The sequence below is a fragment of the Diceros bicornis genome, chromosome 20, assembly GCF_020826845.1.
Source record: "Diceros bicornis minor isolate mBicDic1 chromosome 20, mDicBic1.mat.cur, whole genome shotgun sequence".
NCBI classification, from domain to species: Eukaryota; Metazoa; Chordata; class Mammalia; order Perissodactyla; family Rhinocerotidae; genus Diceros; species Diceros bicornis.
In genome coordinates, this window is record NC_080759.1 from 20,339,041 (window position 1) to 20,361,147 (window position 22,107).

At 36.9% G+C, this 22,107-nt stretch overlaps 1 protein-coding gene across 4 annotated transcripts in view; it reads left to right on the top strand.

Annotated features, from left to right (window-relative positions):
- Positions 1–22,107, top strand: part of PLPP1 (phospholipid phosphatase 1) — a 96,407-nt gene that overhangs the window by 44,172 nt on the left and 30,128 nt on the right. For 2 of the 4 annotated variants that reach the window (XM_058564084.1, XM_058564081.1), the window contains 2 exons: positions 12,672–12,823; positions 17,652–17,932. In XM_058564084.1, the coding sequence (XP_058420067.1) occupies positions 12,672–12,823; positions 17,652–17,932 (433 nt within the window). The remainder of the gene's footprint in view (positions 1–12,671; positions 12,824–17,651; positions 17,933–22,107) is intronic. The other 2 variants (XM_058564083.1, XM_058564080.1) reach the window with 1 other exon arrangement.

Genomic DNA, 22,107 nt, shown 5'->3' on the forward strand with positions numbered 1-22,107 from the left:
TCATAGTCCATTATCCAAAACTCTTGGAGCTGGAACTTTTTGAATTTTTGAAAGGTTATATGATTCATATACCGTATGTAACCCCCTGAGCAGGATCTAGGACAGTACTTCTTAATCAAGGCATTATTAATATTTATACAGTGAAATATGACTAGTCTAAGTGGGGTGAGTAAAGGCTAGGGTTGTTCTTTCACTTGTTCAGGTTAAGTTTTGCCATTAGATAAGTTCAGGTTGGATTTTGGCACCAAATGTTATGAAAGAACTAGGAATTTGAGGGCTTTGGGTCTTGGAATAAGGGTTTATGAGCCTTTGAATGAGAGCTGATTTAAAATTATTTAATTTCTTAGTCATCTTATGTGGTTACTTTAAAGAAATATTTGAAAATCCCAAATTTAGTTTTTGTTGAGGAGCAAGACCTAGGGTTAAAAGTATAAGCTTAGAACTGTTTATGTGAAACTAACTCATTTGTGATTGGAGTGCAGGATTGGTGACGTAAGCCATAAAAAATAGACATGTCCAATGCAGTACAGTGATTTTGAATACTACCTTATTCAGTAATTGTGAAATGTGAGCAAAAATAGTGTCTTGGAAAGACGGAAGCCACTCCTGAAACACTTCAGAGTTTCCCTTTAGCTACAAATGCTTTTGTCACATATCTGGCTTTCTGGAAAATCACTTAATATTCTATTGTAGCCAAATTTCTTTGGGCTCCATCTTTAAATAAGAATTAGATAAAATTCTCTACCATTTTTGTCAATTACCTTTAAGCTTTCATATTTAGAATAAGAATGAAATAGTGTCTGAAAAATGGCAGTTTACTGCTTTGTCATGAACCTGTCTTTCTAATGTCAAGAATGGAATTCTATATTACTTGTAGAAAGGAAACTTTTTGTTTTTACATCTGTTTTTTGGACTATGAACGGTCAACATCAGCTCAGAGCATGGTATTAGAGTTGCCTACTTTCAGAAGGCAGTTCCCAGATGCTGCCACTCTGGCACCAGGGTAGGTAGCAGCAGTGAGAAATCTTTTTAATCAGATGACTTTCCAATGGCTATCTTGGCTTAGAGGGCTGGGCAAGGGTGGGGGAGATCCAATTAGGGATCTTGTTCTATCTAGGGGCAGCATAAGCAGAGGTCACTGACAGGGCAGTAAGAGTGGGGAAAATGGTCTAGTGATTCACTGATTTTCTCAGTGGAAGTTTTGAAGCTCAATGCACCAGTCGTGTTTAGTTAAATATACGTATGTGTTCAATTGGATGCATTCTTTTTATTTTTTCTGGTGAGGAAGATTCATCCTGAGCTAACGTCTGTGCCAGTCTTGCTCTGTTTTCTATGTGGTTCGCTGCCTCAGCATGGCTTGATGAGTGGTGTAGGTCTATGCCTGGGATCTGAACCTGTGAACCCCAGGCCACTGAAGCAGAACTCACAGAACTTAACCACTATGCCACGGGCCTGGCCCCACAGATAACATTCTTATACTTGAGTTTAATCCTCTGTTTTACCTAAAAGCATCTTTTTAGAAGCTATCAAAATTTGAGAGAAAAAATGAGATTTCTGTCAATTTCTCTATAACTTGGGGGAGTATACCCTTGTTTAACTTTAGCAGCAGATTTCCTGTTTCCAGTGTGAAGAGTAACTCTGTTCTATGGGAGCCAGTATTAAAATCATTGGGCAAGGAGATGGAAAGAGAAACTGGGAAGGCATCCATTTTCTTTACTATAGAATTTTGCTTATTCTCTTTGAAAATGTTACAATTTGGGTGCTCATTGTTTGGTTTAGAATTTTTGTGGTGTATGGTAAATGGAAGGCTGTGTTTGTTCTATCATTGAGTGGCTATTGTGTATGAAGTACTACTGTGTTATAGATTCTGTCTCTGCTCATAACAACTCTCTGAGGTTGGTAGGTATTTCTCTTTTATAGCAACCAAGAGGCCGAATTGGGATTTTAACCCCAGCAAGTCTGCCTTACTCTGTTGTTCACATTCTTTTTGACAGGCGCTCATTATATGACATGATATTTTGACAGTCGCTCACATTCTATTTGACAGTCTTCAGTATAGAGTGGGTCTGTTTTGATGGATGTGGTTAAGTCCTGGAAGCTCTTTTGTTTTGGTTGAAAGTTATGAATGTGAATCTAGGTGGTGAAGATTAGATTAGGAAAGAGTGGTAGGAAATGGGTTAGTGTGATAGCAGTCTGTCTGTCTAGGTTGACTATATCTGCTGGAAGAATTTCTGAATCCTGATCTAGACTCTTTAAGAGTAAAAATTTGAATTTGAATCTGTTTCCTAGCTTCACTCTTGAAATTCACTGTAACCTTATACAAGTCACTTAATCTGTTCATATGTATTTTTCTAATTATAAAAAGGGTGCTTTTCCGTTTATCAGAAAGCCACAAGAAAAGGGTTTTATTGACGCAGACATCACACCTATCTCAAAGTCTGTCCTTGTTCTTAAGAACAGAGTTCATTGATTTAGCTCCAGTACATGTAGCAAACCTCTCTGGTATTGTACTTTGGAGAAAGGCACTGCCAGTCATTCACCTTTTAAGTAAGAGTGAAGTGCCTTTTTTTTTGTTTTTTTTGTGAGGAGGATCAGCCCTGAGCTAACATCCATGCTAATCATCCTCTTTTTTGCTGAGGAAGACCGGCTCTGAGCTAACATCTATTGCCAATCCTCCTCCTTTTTTCTCCCCAAAGCCCCAGTGGATAGTTGTATGTCACAGTTGCACATCCTTCTAGTTGCTGTATGTGGGACGCGGCCTCAGCATGACTGGAGAAGCGGTGCGTCGGTGCGCGCCCGGGATCCGAACCCGGGCTGCCAGTAGCGGAGCACGTGCACTTAACTGCTAAGCCACGGGGCCGGCCCTAGAGTGAAGTGTTTTGCCTGTATTTCTTTCCCTATTCTTTTCTGTCTTTACTACTTATTTATTGATTGATTGATTGATTGATTGGTTGATTGAGGAAGATCAGCCCTGAACTAACATCCGTCACCAGTCTTCCTCTTTTTGCTGAGGAAGACTGACCCTGGGCTAACATCCGTGCACATCTTCCTCTACTTCATATGGGACGCCCCCACAGCATGGCTTGACAAGTGGTGCGTCGGTGGGCGCCCGGGATCCAAACCTGTGAACCCTGGGCCGCTGAAGCGGAGCATGCACACTTAACTGCTGCACCACCGGGCCGGCTCCTTTACTACTTGTTTAGAGCTTATTAGCTTTTCTTGGGCCCTTAAAACAACTCTATAAGGATGTTTGGTTGCTTATTGTACTTGATATAGTTTAGCCTCCTTGGGAATCTTGCAAGAATAAAGTGATCCTCTCCCTCCCTAAATTTAATAAGAAATTCTCAGTTCCCTTTTCTTTTCTACTTCAAAGATCCTGTCCTTTGTCTGTCTCAGCCATTTACCTCCCATGGTCCTATTTCCAATGGTTGATGCCATTTCTAATAAATACACTCTGTAATAAACCTTTCTAATAAACCCCTCCATAATCTGAATTTTAAGCATTCTACTCTCTAATCACCATCTTCATGGAAACAGTTCCTGTCAGTCGCCAGCAATTTGTTAAAAATCAGGTTGTTAAATCCAGTGGTCTTCATCTTACTTGATCTATTGGCAGCATTTTAAAAACATTTTTAAAATGTTTTATTTTGAAATAACTTTAGACTGACATAGAAGTTGCAAAAATAGTTCAGAGAGTTACCATGTAGCCTTCACCCGGCTTCCCCCAATGAAGCATCTTATGTAAATATGGCAAAATTATTATTTAACTATTTACTAAAATACAATACTATTATAATAGTTATAATAATTATATAGTTATAATGGTTATTTTAAAATACAGTACTATAGTAGTTATTAAAGTACAGATATTATTCAGATTTCACCAGTTTTTTTACTTGAGGAACCATTACCACAATCAGAGTTCAGAACTGTTCATCATCCTTGAGAAATTTCCTCATACTATTTCTCTGTATAGTCACATCCTCCCCCAAACCCTAACTCTTGGCAACCATTGGTGTATTCTCCATGACTATAATTTTGTCAAGTATGTTACATAAATGGATTTGTACGGTATATATCATTTTGAAATTTGATTTTTTTTTTTTTTTTTACTTAGAGTTATGCCTCTGAGATCTATCCAGGTTGTTGAGTGCATTAATAGTTTGTTATTTTTTGTTGTTGTATAGTATTCCATTATATGGATATATCACAGTTTATTTATCCATTTGTCTGTTGAGGGGCATCTTGGTTATTTCCAGTTTTTGACTGTTACAAGTAAAGCTCTATGAACATGAGTCTACAAACTTTTGGATGAACATAAGTTTTCATTTTGCTAGGGTGGATACCCAGTAGAGCGATTGCTGGGTCTTTTGCTAAATGTATGTTTAAATTCATAAGAAACTGCCAAACTGTTTTCCAGAGTGGCTATACCATTTTGTATTCTTACCAGCAATGTATAAGGTGTCCATTTGTTCTACATCTTCACCAACACCGGTGTTTTTTATTTTAGCCATTCTAATAGGTGTGTAGTTATTTCTCATTAGGGCTTGAATTTGCTTTTCTCTAATGGCTACTGATGTTGAATGTCTTTTCATGTGCTTGCTTGCTATCAATATATCCCCTTTGGTGAAGTGTATATTCAAGTCTTTTGCTCATTTTCTAATTATATATTTATTTATTTATTCATTCTTTCATTTAATTAATTATGGGTGAGAAAATTTTTGCTAAGAGAAGTTAAGTCATTTGCCCTAGGTCCTACATCTAATAAATGACAAAGCTGGGATTCGAAACTGGGATGAATCAAGTTTATTGATATTTTTTTCTTTTATAGACTGTGCTTTTGGTGTTATGTCTAAGAATTCTTTACCTAATCCTATTACAAAGACTTTTTTTTATGTTTTCTGTATTATACTTATCTGTATGATCCATTTTGTGTTAAGTTTTGTATGAAGTGTGAAGTTTAGGTCGAGGTTCATTTTTTTTGTGTGTGTGTGCATGAATGACCAGTTGTTCCAACATCATTTGCTGAAAAGACTCTTGTTTCTCCATTGAATTGCTTTCGTACCTTTGTGGAAAAAAAGAAGTCAGCTGGCTGTACTTGTGTGGATCTGTTTCTGGATTCTGTTCTTGCTCCATTGATATTTGTGTCTTTCCTTCCTCTTATACCACACAGTCTTGATTATTGTAGCTATCTATATATTGAGTGGTAAAAAGAAAAAGTACTGAGTAGCTTAAAATTGAGTGGGGGAAAAATAAACAGTAGCTACATTTTTCTCAAAAAATATCAGGGAGCATGACTCCTCCAACTTTATTATTCTTTTTCAAAATTGTTTTAGCTGTCAAGTGCCCTTGCTTTTTCATGTAAATTTTAGGATCAATGTGTCTACAAAATAATCTGGCTGGAATTTTGATGAGAATTGCATTAAAGCTGTAGATCAATTTGGGGGAGAATTGACATCTTTACCTTATTAAATCTTCCAATCCATGAAGATGATATGTCTTTCCATTTACTTAGGTCTTTGATATCTTTTATCAGTGTTTTGTAGTTTTCAGCATACAGATCCTGTACATATTTTGTTAGATTTATAGCTAAGTATTTCAATATTTTGAACTATTATAAATGGTATCATGCTTTTAATTTTGTTTTCCAATTGTTTATGCTACTATATAGAAATATGATTGATTTTTGTGGGTGGACCTTATATACTGTGACCTTGCCGCACACACTTATTAGTTCTAGGAGTTTGGAATAGATTTTTTGGGATTTTCTACACTCTCCTGGTTTTAATTCTACCTTACTGGCTGCTTTTTCTCATTCTCCTTTGCAAGTTCCTTCTCTTCTTCCTGACCTTTTAATTTTGGAGTACCCCCAGGGATCAGTCCTTGGGTCCTCTTTTCTCCTGTATCTATACTTGCTCCCTGGTGATCTCATTCAGTTTCATGGCTCTAAAACCACCTCTATGCCAAATTTCTGTCTTCATCCTGGACCTCTCCTCCAATGGACTTTATTTCTAACTGCCTACTTGATATCTCTACTAATAGGCACCTCAAACTTGATGCATCCAAGTATGAACTCTTGGATCTATCCCTTGCCCCTATTCGGTCTTCAGTCTTCCCCATCTCAGTTAATGCAACTTTAATCTTCTGGTCTCTGAAATGGAAAACCTTAAGGTCATTGTTGACTCCTCTTTTCTCACATTCATATCCAGTCCATCCATCAACAAATACTCTTGCCTCTACCTTCAAAATAAATCCAAAATTTGATCACATAAGACCTGTGCCATACCTACGGTCCCTACCCCACCTCAAACTTGTGCCTTGTACAGAGTAGTAGGAACGCAGTTGGTTGTTGAAATGAATTGAATGATTACTTCTTTATTAAAGAAATGGTACTCAGGACTTTGAGATCTTACTTTCTCTAGTTGAATTATAATGTCCCTTAATGTTGACAAAAATAACAATTATTTTTACATCTTCCTTAAGTTTCCTGAATTCTTAAGACTTCTGTTATAGGTGAAGTTGCTTAACCTTTTGGTCTGTATACTGAATTGTGTTCAACTGTAGTTAATATTAAACTGTTTCAAAGTTTTCCTTTAAGATATGGTGATAGAGTTTACAAATAGGAAAATGTTCTAGCTTAGGTTAGTTTAGTTATATTGTTAATGCAGGTTGAAAATTATTTTTTAGCTTTTTAAAACCCTGCCTCTAATAAAGATTAATATTAATGAAATATACTCAGATAAGTACTCCATGTAACATGAGAATACATTATATACTGCTCTTAATTGTTTACAGCAGAAAAAAATTCATGCTTTAAGTAATAAAGGAATGCAGTAGTCCAGGTATTTTTTCAGTTATACAGTATACATGATCTTAGTTCTTTCTTCTTGACTCTTGTATTTTGGTGTAGTTCAGTAATTGTTTTTGTTTCTGATTCATTCCTTCTGTTTCCTGAACTACATTTTATCATGTACCCCCGTGTACCCTAGTGCACTTCAGTTCATGCATGAATGGGGCAAAGTAACTTCACGAATTCTCTTGAATAGTCACCAAAGCTTTATTCTCTTAAATATAAGCAGAAGGAAAAGAAATAAGGCATTGGCGTATTCTTTTTACTATCTTATTAAATATGATTATATTTTAGGTACTCACTAGCATCTTTTGACAACTTGTAATTTCAGTATTGATTTTTTCCTACTTGGAATTTTTCCCATTGGTAAATAAACAAAGGTAGATTTTCAAATGACTTAATAGAGAAGGTAGACTAAATACACACACACCTCACATATCTATTTAGCCTAGGGGTGCAGTCAGGTTGCAAAAATAATAATAGACCCATTATTCTATGGTATAGCCTGTACCTTTGGATTGTTTAGGTTTCTAGTCTCCATCTACATCCTTCCCTTCTTGTTTGGGCATTAGGAGAAGAGTGTGATCTCTGAGATATTTTATAAATGGACATCATCCTTTCTTTTTGATGGGGTCTTTTGTTCTGCCGGTGGAGTCTTTTCATCTTCCAGGCTATCGAGGTATAGTACTTGACCTTGAAACAATCTTGAGGTGCCTGACATCTTTGTGTCAGGATTTCTCAGGCTGTTGCTTACTGCTCTTAGCCCTGAGGAAGTGTGTCCCTTAATGATTTGCTGCTGTGGACTTTGGAGTTACATGTCACTCTCTTTTGGGCATCTGATATATTTTATATCCATATAATGGAATACTGTTCTGCAATAAAATGAAACAAAATACCAATCTATGCTATACCACGGAAGAACTTTAAAACATTGTTTTGTGGAAGCATTTGTGTAGTTTTCACTATTAGAAGAATTTCCTTCACATGTAGAAAAGTTTTTAACCACAGTTTCTCAGTGTTGCTGGATATCCAACCACCAATCTTTCTCACTAACTCGGTTGTTAGTATTTATATTATGGTTTCAAGATCCTGGGTATTTGTTCAATTGTTAAAGATGTTGTGTGACCGTGTTCTTGTGTTGTCTTTTCCTGTCTCTGGTAAAGGTTGGAGAAGTGTTCTTGTGGTATTAGTTTGTGGAAGCGATGAGTTACCATATCACATGCTCTTCTTTGAACTGTTATAAATATTCACTGGTAGGAGGTAGAAGGCTATATTTATTTGTGAGTATGAGTTTACTCTGCAAGCAATCTGATTCTTAAATGGACTATTATGACTAGCCACTGGAGCATGTTAAAAAGCAGAATGTGGGAATGGAAAGTAGTGCAGCCACTTTGGAAAACAGTTTGGCAATTAGAAAGTTAAACATAAACTTACCGTATGACCCAGCCATTCACTCCTAGATGTCCACTCATTAGAAATGAAAATATATGTCCACACAAAGACTTGTACATGAATGTTTATAGTGGTATTAGTCATAATAGACAAAGACTGCAAACAACCTAAATGTACATTAACTAGTGAATGAGTAAACCAAATGTAGTATGTACATGCATACAATAGGATACTATTTAGCAATAAAAAGGAACAAAATGCATGCTACAACATGGATGAACCTTAAAAACATTATGCTAAGTGATATGTCACTTATAAAATACCACATATTGTATGATTCCATTTATATGAAATGTTCCAAAAAGACAAATCTATGTAGAGACAGAAAACAGATGAATGATTGCCTGTAGCTGAACGTGGGAGCAAAGGTTGAATGCAGATGGGCTCATGGGAATTTTTTGGGTAATGAAAATGTTCTAGAATTGGATTGTGGTGATGGTTGCACAACTGTATACATTTACCCAAATCATTGAATTATATACTTAAGAGTGGATTAATTTTATGGTATGTAAATTATACCTCAATAAAATTGTTCAAACAAAAGGGAGTGAGGGGCTGGCCTGGTGGTGCAAGCAGTTGAGTGCACGTACTCCGCTGCGGTGGCCTGGGGTTCGCCGGTTTGGATCCCGGGCGTGCACCGACGCACCACTTGTCAAGCCATGCTGTGACGGCGTCCCATGTAAAGTGGAGGAAGGTGGGCATGGATGTTAGCCCAGGGCCAGTCTTCCTCAGCAAAAAGAGGAGGATTGGCAGATGTTAGCTCAGGGCCTATCTTCCTCAAAAAAAAAAAAAAGAGGGAGGGAATGAAAATGAATTTTGCACCCTGAAGTATTAAGAGAAACATTGTTTGACAAATGTAGTCAGTTGACAAATGATGAAAAGGGATTGTTTTAGAGATGTAATCTTTCAGGTAAAAGGAAAACGATGTTTGGTTTGATTTGATGAAAGAGTAAGTGGAACTCTTCACTTTTGCCTTGAAATCTGTAGTAGATGCAGAAGATAGCATCCGATATGTTTACTTAGTTTTTGTGTTTCTCCATACTTTATTACACTGTGGCTGGTAGATTAAATTGGTGGTATAAAATAACCTTTCTGGAGCAGTTTGTCAAGAACCTTAATGTTTATATCTTGGACTATAATTCCACATAAAAAATATATTGTAAGGAAATAATTAGAAATGCAAACGAGGATTGGTATTTGGAAATGTTCACTTTGGCATTTATATATTAATCAAAAAGTTAATAATAACCTACATGCTCTCAGAGTAGGGGGAATGGATGTAGTTGTTCTAGTTATGGCTCTGTTGGTTGCAAGGAGTAGAATCCCTTTCTAACTAGCTTAAGTAAAATTGGGTTTTGTTGAAAGGCTACGAGGCACTCTAACAACCCCCAAACAGCAAGATCAGTGAGGCCCTTTGGCAATGGGGAACCAAAGCTGCTTTCTCTATTTCTCACTCTCAGGGATCAGGCTAGTCACTTCTGTTTTCTTTGCAGACCTGCTTTGTCTTCAGCCTCTTCTTCAGCCAGTCTTTGTTGTGTGTGGCCTAATGCTGTTTGCCAGCTCTGACTGGATCAGTCTTTGTTCCAATTCCAAAATTTCCAGAGCAGGAATCTGGACTGTCTCACCTTTGTGAACCTTAAGTGTGTCAGTGAACCACCAATAGTTTGGTCTTCCTCTCCATCCCCCTTTTGGGGGTCTACATTCAGGTTTAATTGATTAGTGAAAATGAAATGGTGTTGGGTAATGACTGATACAATACATCTCATGGGCTTATATGAGAGATTGCAAATATTAGATATTACTGTAATTTAAAAATATTTCTGAGGCCTTCTGTGGTACAATCTCTTCTCTTCACGCAAACTCTCAAAAGAGTAGTATGCATTTGTGGTAGAGTCATGCTTATTTTTTTACAATTTCTTATGGTCTGGTTTCTACCCCCTTCTTCCTTATTAAAACCACTTTCACTAAGTTTGGCAATTGAAAACCCACTGGACACTGTGGACCAATCACCACCTCCTGAAATATGCTGTCTCTGGGTTTGACCTCAGTGACATTACTCTCTCTTGACCTTCCCTCAGCCCACCAAGTCTGCCTCAGTGGATCTTCTTCCTCTGCTCATCCCCTGTGCCTCACCCTCCACTTCTTTCCACTTCATATCCATCCTATACAATTTCTTTTACTTCTTGGCTTCAGAGATCCTTTGTGTCCCCAAATCTCTATCTCTGTACCAGACCCCTTCTACTGAGATTCTGACTCTGAGAACCACTAGCTTTTTGAATATCACTACTTAGAGCCTTACCAGCTCTCGTTCTCTTTTGAACCTTCATAGATCTTTGTACCTCTGTTTATTCTCTGCTATGATTATGTACTGTGCCTTATTCAACCTTGTATTCCTGGTAGCAGAATTCCTTGCACATTGGATTTGCTCAGTATTTGCCCACTTGACTATTCCTATTTTAAAAAATGGACTAATTTTATATGAGTTTATTTTGTTTCCCTCCTATTCTAAAAAATACCCATGAACTTTTTTTCTAAATCTAAGAATAATTTCTAACATAGTTTTTGTGGTCAAAGGGAAAAAAAACAACTTAATGGGTATGCTTGTTAAGAACATTTTTCAACATATTTAGGCTATTAATATGAATTTTTCCTAAGAATAAGGGCATAAAGCCTACTGAGGTTTGGATACTAATCATATGTGCATTTCGTTTCTGTGCTAGATATCTTTTCTTACTTTAAAAGAAAGAAGTGCTCATTGAAAAATTCAGTCAATTCCGAAATATGCGTTGTAGAGACTGCAAGTTTCCAGTACTTTGTATAGAGTTCTTTCAGGTAAAGTGAATTGTAGAAGTGGTGATTCTTTGTAAATACAAGATAAATTTGCTCATTGGGTTAGAGTATCGTTATTGGTTGAAGGATGAGCATTTAGTTACTGTATAGGGCAGTCAACAACTAAAATCACAGATCTGAGTATTCACCTCCACAGTGTGTGCTGATAAGTGCAAAAGGTTTGTGCTGTAACCATGGTATTTATATTAAAGACTTGGGCATTTCACCCCATTCCTCTGAATGCAGACAATTTGGTAAATCAGAGGATAGTCTGAATTCAGATAAGCGAGGTAGTATAAGGGTCAGTTAGCAAAGTCAGCTCTAGTTTAAAAAAAAATTTTTTTTAATGTAGCATTTACTAGAAGTATGGCTTTGGGAACCTTGTGGGCATCTTAAAGACTTCTTATGGGTTGACAGCTATTGGCAAATTGGCTAACACAAAGAAAAAACTTTGGTTCGTGTATTCAGAGTCTACATGAAAAACAGGAAGATAAATAAAAGAACTAGGAATTGCTTCTCCTTTTCATTTGCCCCTTGTAGACTGAACACATTTGATATTTGTAGTAAATACACTCAGACAGAGTGGCAGAGGCTTGGTTGTCCTTCAGCCTTTAGGGCTTTAGTGGAGTTAACGAGAACTGTAAATGGTCATCAAGACTTGGTGCTTCACAGAAAGAACACTTGAACGTCTGTGAGTATGTTAGCTTAGTGGTTGTGGTATTACTGCTGGGAGGATGGGCACTTAGGGAGAGAATCTTCCATACTTGGTAAGTCTTGAAGCAGACCTCATGTTGAGGATTTCTGCCGGACTCTCTCTCTTTTACAAGGCAGTCCTACTTAGTATGCTGCACTGTTAATCATAATGCCAGGTTCAGTGAGGTAAAGGAGAACTGAATTCTTAAAGTTCACATTTAGGCAAAAGTTAGACATTTTAGGAGGTAAGTGTGAGACATACCTTAGGGAGAACATTGATAATGAAAACAGAGAGAGCTGTGTTTTAGGTGCTTTTGTGCTTGACTCCATTGTCCATCTTTTCTTAAGAAACTTGGTTTAAGTTCAGACTCCTTTTTACCGCAGCTCTAAACTTGCTGTAGACAGTACAGAAACGAGTGGATAAAGCTTTATTAGCTGGTGACCATGACCTGTCTAAATGTGGTAGTAATATAAAGATAAAATGGGCAATGTCAAAATTCTATTTTCCTTTTGGAAGCAGTCTGTGACAAATAGGTTTGGAAATAGTGTTGAAAACCCTGTGATTAAATGACAACGAGAGCATGAGAAGAGATTTTTTTTCCTAAAATCCATTAAATTCCTTAATAGAAGACTTGGAAGCATTGTTTCCTGTAGAACAAAGATCTTTCCCCTGAGCTGTAATCTGTCTGACTTCTGTTGCATGCATTGCTGCATTTCCTTTTTACATGTGCTTTTCTTCATTTTTATGGCAAATGCATTTTTAAACACAGTCTCTGGGATAATTATTGCCATTAATTAGTTTTGATATTTCGTTTTTAATGATATTTTCATTTATTCCTTTTGCTAGCTGGATTGCCTTTTGCAATTCTTACTTCAAGGCATACCCCCTTCCAGCGAGGAGTATTCTGTAATGATGAGTCCATCAAGTACCCTTACAAAGAAGACACCATACCTTATGCGTTATTAGGTGGAATAATCATTCCATTCAGTATTATCGTTGTAAGTTAAATCCACTTTTCCAAGTTTATCACTTTTGGGTAATTGGCTTAATTTTGTGTTAATCTGTTAATGATTGATTGTATATCCCTCCAAAACAATGTGTTTTTTAACCTTTAATTGAAAGTGTTATTTGATCAAGATAATCTCAGCTGTTTTAAGTGGGGCCAAAAGAATAACAATGTGTAATTAGAAGAACCTTACTGAATATGTGTAAATTTTATGCTAATCTTTTCCAAGTCACTGTGAATTTTAGAGCTCTAATTTGCTATTGTTTAAGTAATCATGCAGTAGTTCAATGTCATATCAGTATGTTTCTAGCATACTTTATACCTAGGGTATTATTTTATAATTTATTAAATCTTTGGGTATGTATCTACTTTCCAGTTACTGAGTTCTAGAAAAGAAAAATTGCTAACTGATGTTAAGACTTCATTTAACCCATGTTTACTTTAAAGAATTTTTAGATAATGCCAGAAATGGGAGAGAAAAGCTCAAGTTCTATGTGTAATTAGCAGTGAACATGAAAGACTTTTTCCTGGTACTGAAACCCAGTAGTAACTATTGTTTTCTAGGATTTCAGTCAGAAATGCTTAGAGAATGTGCTCTAGGGAAAAGACTTCAAGTGATGAGACTATGATTTTTATAATCTCTTGATCCAGAGATACTATGGTTTAGATTAAATAGTTTTATGCTCCATAACTTGTAACTTTAGAAACAAGATTTATGTTAGTTAAAAGCAGAAAATATGGTCCCATCCACGAGATAGGCCAACATGATAATAGTGTATATATCTTGTCTGTTTTGGAATTTATTAAAAAAAAACAAAAACAAAAACGTCTTAATTTTAGAAATTTAATGTCTTATTCAAGAATGATTAACACTGAAAGTTAATCACTCATAATTTGTGGTGCATAATTAATAAAAGAAAACTTCTGCTATACAAATGTTTGTTTCACGAGACTGTGAGCTCCTTGAAGGCAGAGAGGGTGCCTTGTTCATCTTGGTATCCTCGCTGCCTGCCATAGAGCGTGGCATCTCCTAGGCGCTGGAATGGAATGGAAGTAGTTACACAATAACATTGATGACTCTCTTGCAGTATGGTGAAGTTTTAAGAAATTGGTGGATCTCTTTAATCTAGACAAATCTTCACACTGAGTTTTTACTACTAAAAGAAAGCCAAGCCTATGATTCTTACATTAAGGAAGGAGTAAGAGTAGGGTCTCTCTCTTTTTTTTTTTTTTTGAAGTATATATGTTTCTGAGAGATTACTAACTATTTAAATATAAAATTTTGGGGAGGACTCTTAGTTGCAAATAGTAGCTGATTTCAGACAGGATTCGAGTACTCAAACACTGCTACGAATGTGCCTGTCTTCCAATTCTACTTTTCTTTGTGTCTCAGTAAAAAGGATGCTGCACAAGCAAAACTACAGAAATCCACTACAGACCAGAGGGCTGCAGCAGGGCAGGGTGCCAGCTGCCGGGTGCTGTGCAGGCGTGCAGAGCCTGCACAGCAAGTGCAGGGCCCGACAGGGCACTCAGCAAAAACTTGATATTTATATTTCATTAACTTGGAAGTTTTGACTATTTCAGCATCACCTGTGAGAAAGTATCTTTATATTTAATAAAACAGCAAGCAAAACAAAAACAAAAACAAAAACAAAAACAAACAAACAAACAAAAAAACAGCAAGCACATTGAATGTAGGTTTCTTTAAAAAAAATAGACTGTGGTTACCAGGGGCTAGAGGGTTGGGGGGTGGGCACAAGGGGTGGAGGGATGCACTTATATGGTGACTGATAAACAATAACGTACAACAAAAATTTCACAATAAAAAAAATTAAAAAAAAATAGACTGTGTAAAGGTGCTATAAAAGTACTGTTTTCATATCAACCATTTCAACAAATACAAACACTACTTAGGGCAGTGGTTTATGTACTAATTTCAAATAACCAGTTTATTCATTAACTCAGCTTCTTTCAGGCAGCGCTTGGTTAGACTTGTATATGTTTAATTTTATATACTAGAAAGTAAGTTATTTCTTTAAAAAAAAATCAGAATGATTCAGACTTCATAGCAGGCCTTTGACGTGACTTGCAAATGATCCACAAATATGAGTGCTTCTTGGAGCCTGGTAGAGAACCACAATTAACAGTTTCTCAGAAGCCTTTCTTCAATAAGGGGGAAATGGTCAGTGATGTCAAATACTACTGAGAAGTTAAGGAAAATGAGGGTTGATAAAAATCTGTTCTATCTGATGAGAGCATTTTGACTTTTGAGAGAGATTCAGTAGAATAAAGGGAATGGAGGTAGGTAGAGATATTTAGGAAGGAATGGAAGTATGCCAATGATTTAGACTTTTCTTTTGGGAAGGTAGGCCCTGAATAGAAGACACATAACTATAGGCACAATGTAGAGATGTATAAAATCATCTTGTTGGTGGAGATATAAAAGAGATGGTGAGAAAATAGTGTGGTACATAGGTTTTAAATGATTGAATCACACTGATTTAGATAATTATTAGCTTTGATTTTTGAAAGTATTCTGTTTTACTCTCCCAAACATTATCTTTAGTTCTTTAATAATGTAGCCTATCTTTAGAATCTGAGTAAATAACACATGACAAGTCATCCCAGCTCTAAGATTAGGCCAGAGTTAACTTAAGTGTGGACTTCACCGAAGAACCATTGGCATAAATGGTTCAAAGGGAAGGATAAGGTATTAAAATGAGACAAAAATATGGCTGTCACGTGTAGGTGAAATGCACAGACAATCCCTACATTTGATTTAGAAGAATCAATTTAGAACTTCTCTGTTGTCTATGTCTCTCAATGAAGATGGAGCACATAATAAAAAATGATGTAAATTGACCTGCCTTTTGTCAACTTTAGAGACCCCCACCCTTCCCCAGTATTAAGGGTTAAGTTTCAGTTTATGCTACTTCTGTAGATCAGCTTTTAATCTGTGCCCAGTGCTCTGAATGCTCCTAGTGTGCTGATTTTCAGTCATCAGTGGCAAGAACCAGGGTTTGGGTGGCTCTAAACAGTGATCATTATGACCAGGAAGACTCACAAAGATCAATTCCTGGTCCTGGAAAATAGTTGAGTGCTTATGGAAGATGAACAGCTGACATCTGAGATGTGGAAGTTTCAACTGCTGAAAGAGTGGTTGATTAATATACTTGGTATATATTTTAAATTATCAAAGATCAACTCCATAACAAAACATTAGAGATCGTTTCTTGCTGCTAACCTATAAAGGCAGTTGCTGGAACACCTTAACAGCCCGAGGAGACAGTATATATTTTATACAAGGTCATTGGAGGCAGTCGAGCAGAACCCTAAGCAAAATTGCAGAGGTATGGTATCCCTAGAAGTGCGTATGTTTTTCCTCTCCTGTGAGACCTGTTCTCAGAAAAGGGTCTAAGTCATTCATGTTAAGGACTATAATGAGGAATATATTTCTTTGGGGCTTAATGTGTTTAAACGAAGGATGTTTACCTTTTACCCAAGAGGCAACACCTTCAATTAAAATTTATTGACCACTTAGCCTGTTTTAGGTCACTGTGGTGGTACTAGCTTTCTTTTCAACAACTAAAAATTCATTCTTGCTTTTGTAGAATTCATAGTCTAGTTGTCAAAGTTATAACATTGGAATTCTAGGAGCCATTGAGCCAGATGAGGAAAAAATTTTCGGTATCAGGTTCTTGAAATCCATTTCAGGAGGTAGCCATTTGTTTCACCTATGGTAAGGCTCACCCTAAAGACAGTTACTCCTCACTAAATGGAAATATTTCAATGCTTTGTAAAATTGTTTATGTAAATTTAAGATGAAGCAGTGAAACTTATATGTATCTTAATTGAAACTTTGTGACTTACATCTCCCCAATGTAAATTAGCAAGCAGACTGTTCTTATTTAAGTGCTTATTTTGGTCTCAGGTAGCTAGAGTGTGGTTTATTTTATCAGCAAATGTAATTTTTTATAATGTTGTTAATCAGTATTTTTTGAATTTCTCAAAGTATTGGTCTGTGAACTTGTAAAATATTTGGAAACCTTTTTATGCCTTTAAACCCCTTACATGGCGTGTGCTCACATACACATTCTACTGGAATCTGGAGAGGCTTTAACTCCAATTTTGCAAAAGTCAGTGAGAAATAAAGAGCAAAGAGTTACTTGAAATGTTTTCTTAGAGAAGGAGAGCATCAAATGTGTGTTTGTTCTTTCGAAGAGACTTATTAAGGAAGCCGGGCCTAAAGGTCTCCTGGAGAGGCAGGACGGAGAGGTCCTGTCAGCTCATTCTGCCCTCTGTACCCTTTGGTCTCAGTGTTAGATCCCTGCTTTTATATTAGACATTTTACTCCCTGAAACTATTTTACACTTTTTAATATGATGGATGTCTTTGATTCAAAGGAATGTTTAATAAAAATGAAGACTCAAATAAAAATACTTATAAAAGGGATATTCTAATTGGGGAAGTTTGTGTTCTTTGAACAGAGCTTGATTTTTGCCCTCCATGATACAATCATCTACTTGTTAAAACTCAGTTTATTTGAATACAAGAAAAGAAATAAGATCTTATTGTTTCAGGTAGACTTTGGAATTATTTTGGCTTAGCCATTGCTTTGTAAGCAGTATCCACAGTTGATCTGACACCTTGTTTTGTGGTTTAGAATTAGATATCCTAAGTTGACTCTCCATTTGTAAAGGGAAAAAAAGGGGGTGTTTTTAACAAAGATTTTGTGATTTACCATTTCCTTTTCTAATTTTTATTTTGTTTAAAGTGCCTGGTTACTGCTTTAACATATTATTTTTCTGTTTCTTTTTCAGATGATTATTGGAGAAACCCTGTCTGTTTACTTTAACCTCTTGCACTCGAATTCCTTTATCAGGAATAACTACATAGCCACTATTTACAAAGCCATTGGAACATTTTTATTTGGTGCAGCTGCTAGTCAGTCCTTGACTGACATTGCCAAGTATTCGATAGGCAGACTGCGGCCTCACTTCTTGGATGTTTGTGACCCAGATTGGTCAAAAATCAACTGCAGTGATGGTTACATTGAAAACTACATATGTCGAGGGAATGCACAAAAAGTGAAGGAGGGCAGGTGCGTGTTAAATCTTTAATGCCTGTTTTATCTTGTGTATTCTTGAGATAGAAGGTTTCAGTGGCTGGAAGATGAGCCATCCACTAGCTTAGAGAGAGAAGCTAGTGTAATCACTGGGAGGTGAATTGAGATCATATGTTTGATCTATTCACTCTACTCATTCTTTTTTCCCGTTTTATCCCTATCCTCTATTGCAGAGCATTTTAATGCAACTCTTTTCATCTCTAATGTATAATAATATAAAACGAACCTTGTAGATTATATACAGTAGTCTCCCCTTATCCATGGTTTCACTTTCTGCAGTTTCAGTTACCCACTGTCAGCTGTGGTCTGAAAATATTAAATGGAAAATTCCAAAAATAAACAATTCAACATTTTATTTATTTATTTATTTTTCCCTTTTTCTCCCCAAAGCCCCAGTAGATAGTTGTATGTCATAGATGCACATCCTTCTAGTTGCTGTATGTGGGTCGCAGCCTCAGCATGGCCAGACAAGCGGTGCGTCGGTGTGCGCCCGGGATCCGAACCCGGCTGCCAGCAGCAGAGTGCGCGTGCTTAACCGCTAAGCCACGGGCCGGCCCAAAAATAAACAATTCATAAGTTTTAAATTGCATGCCGCGGGCCAGCCCCGTGGCTTAGCGGTTAAGTGCGCGCGCTCTGCTACTGGCAGCCCGGGTTTGGATCCCGGGCGCGCACCGATGCACCGCTTCTCTAGCCCTGCTGAGGCCGCATCCCACATACAGCAACTAGAAGGATGTGCAACTGTGACGTACAACTATCTACTGGGGCTTTGGGGAAACAAAAGGAGGAGCATTGGCAATAGATGTTAGCTCAGAGCTGGTCTTCCTCAGCAAAAAGAGGAGGATTAGCATGGATGTTAGCTCAGGGCTGATCTTCCTCACACACACACAAAAATAATAAATAAATAAATTGCACGCTGTTCTGAGTACTGTGATGAAATCTTGTGCCGTCCCATTCCATCCTACTTGAGACATGAATCATCCCTTTATCTAGGGTATCCATGCTGTACATGCTATCTGCCTGTTAGTCACTTAGTAGCCATCTAAGTTATCAGATTGACTGTCACGGTATCACAGTGCTTGTGTTCAAGTAACCCTTATTTTATTTAATAATGGCCCCAAAGCACAAGAGTAGTGATACTGGCAATTCGGATATACCAAAGAGAAGCCTAAAGTGCTTCCATTAAGTGAAAAGGTAAAAGTTCTCGACTTAATAAGGAAAGAAAAAAAATTGTATGCTGAGATCGCTAAGATCTATAGTAACAGTATATTTATTACAGTATATTGTTATAATTGTTCTATTTTATTATTAGTTATTGTTAATCTGTTACTGTACCTAATTTATAAATCAAACTTTATCATAGGTATGTATGTATAGGGAAAAACATAGTATGTATAGAGTTCGGTACTACTATCCGAGGTTTCAGGCATCCACTGGGGGTCTTGGAACGTATCACCTGCGGATAAGGGGGGACTGCTATAGTCCAGGGTCAGCAAACGTTTTCTTACTGTGGTAGATAGTAAATATTTTCATCTTTGTGGGCCCTATGGTCCATTTTACAACTACCTGACTCTGCTTTTGTAGCAGGAAAAAGCAGCCACAGATAATCCTTGAATGAATGGGTATGGCTGTGTTCCAGTAAAATTTTATTTACAAAAACAGTGGCTGCCCCAGGGGTTATAGTTTGCTGACTTCTGATCTAGTCCAACCATGTATGAAGCTCTACTAGATCTCTTAGTATTCTTAGAGTATGTTTTTTGTAAGGTAACTTCAGTCATATCTTGACAGTTCTGGGTTCTCAGGTCCTTCTTGTAACACCTTTGCTGGGCTACTTTCTATATCTGGAGCACTGTTAGATGTGAAGGAAATAGAATGTTTGAAACCCAAAAGGTCCAACTCCTTTAATTTATAGATGAGCAAATAGAGGCCCAGTAACATTAAGTAAAGACACTAATTAGTAGTCTCACTAATTAAGAGCCTCATCTCACATCTCAGAATTGTCAGCCTTACCTTTTTATATGATTATCCTTCTTATATTTTAAGATAGATATCATTTTCACTTATTTATTCATCATCCAAGAAATACTTTCTCTGGGTAAAACATCCTTTGATTGTTTTGTATATATGATTCCCAGACACTATTGTTCTTACTGGTTCTCTTGTAAGCTACATAGGCCTGCTAGTAGCCCCCAATTTTTGCATTTAGTGGGGATGAGAAAACACCTTATTTAGCTAAGAGTATACACTATGCTATGTGCTTGGGATTCAGCAGTGAGTAAGACAGCTCTGGTTCCCATCTTCATGGAGCTTAGTCTAGCAGGGAACACTTACATTAAACAAATGATTAACAATGGAAGAGAACCTCACTGTTGATAATGAGGCCAAAGAATAGAGAGGCTGTTGAATGCAAGGTTTGAGGTGATAATATGAGGACAGATATGGGTGTAAAGTCTTAATGAATGAAGGAGGAAAAAGTGCCTATAGCAGTACAGAAGTAGATAGTAGAAGATAGTAGAAAGTAGAAGGTGGGATTGTTGAGAAGTAGATAGTAGAAGATGGTATTGTTGATTTGAGCTTGAGCGAGCAAGCATTTTTATAAGAGGGGTAGGGGAAGAATGGTCTAGAAATGGCATTGAGGAGTGATGAAGATACCAGTACCAACACTGGACTCTTAAGGTGTGAGATGTGGAGATCTCATTCTCTGCCTTGATGGCGCTCCGGGGACAAACATTGTCCTAGGGAGAGGCTCTATAATTTAATGACGAGGATATGTAGTGAACCTTCAATGAAGAGTTTGAAGACACAGGGAAATATAGAGGACTTTAATAATAGAACTGGAGTTCCAGAGTGTACAGTGGAGGAGTTGGGATGGAGGGGATGAACAAATGCTTGGTTGGAGAAGAGGAAGCTTACTTTGATAGAGATTTCTTCTAATCTATAGATCAATTTGTGAAGAATTGCCATCTTGCTATTAAGTCCTCTAATCCATGAATGTGGTATATATCTCCATTTATTTAGCTTTCCTTTAGTTTCTCCTAGCAATATTTTTTAGTTTTCAGTGTCCGTGTCTTGCACACATTTTGTTAAATATATCACTGGTTTTAATTTTTTGTTTTTTTGTTTTTTTTTGGTGAGGAGGATTAGTTCTGAGCTAACATCTGTTGCCAACTCTCTTCTTTTTGCTGAGGAAGATTGGCCCTGGGCTAACATCTGTGCCCATCTTCCTCTACTTTATATGTGGGACACCTGCCACAGCTTGGCTTGATGAGTGGTGCGTAGGTCTGTGCCTGGGATCCGGACCTGCGAACCCCGGGCTGCCAAAGCGGAGCGTGCGAACATAACCACTACACCACTGGGCCGGCCCCTGTTTTTTATTTTTTTGATGCTATCGTGAAAGGGTTTTTAAAAAATTTTTAAATCAATTTCCAATTGTTTGTTGTGTTTAGAAATACAACTGGTTTTTATATAGGCCTTGTGTCCTGTGACCTTGCTAATTTAACTAATTTATTATTTGGAGTAACTTCTTTTATAGATTCCTCAAGATGTTGTCTGTTCCCATTCATATTGTCTATGAATAAACAGTTATACTTCTTCATTTCCCTTCTATATTGTCTTTTATTTCTTTTTCTTGCCATTTCTACTGGCTAAGACCTCTAATACAATGTTGAAAGAAGTGGTGAGAGCAGATATTCTTTCTTCTTCCTGACCTTAGGTAGAAAGCACTCAGTCTTTCACCATTAAGTATATTACTTGTGTGTTCTTTATAGATGCCCTTTATAGATGTTAGGTTTTTATCATGAATGTGTGTTGGATTTTGTCAGATGCTTTTTCTACGGCTGTTAAGATGGTCATATTGTTTTTCTTCTTTATTCTCTTAATATAGTGCGTATCCCATTAATTTTGGAATATTAAGGCAACTTTTCATTCCTGGAATAAACTCCACTTGGTCATGGTCTATTATACTTTTTATGTTAACTGTATTCAATTTGCTAATATTTTGTTAAGGATTTTTACTTATAGAAGTTTACTTATAGAAGTATGAGTGTTATTTATCTATAGTTTTCTTGTAAAGTTTTTGTCTAGCTTTGGTATCAAATGTTTGGTATCAAATGTTTGGTAGAATTCACAGTGAATCCATTTAAACTTGGAATTTT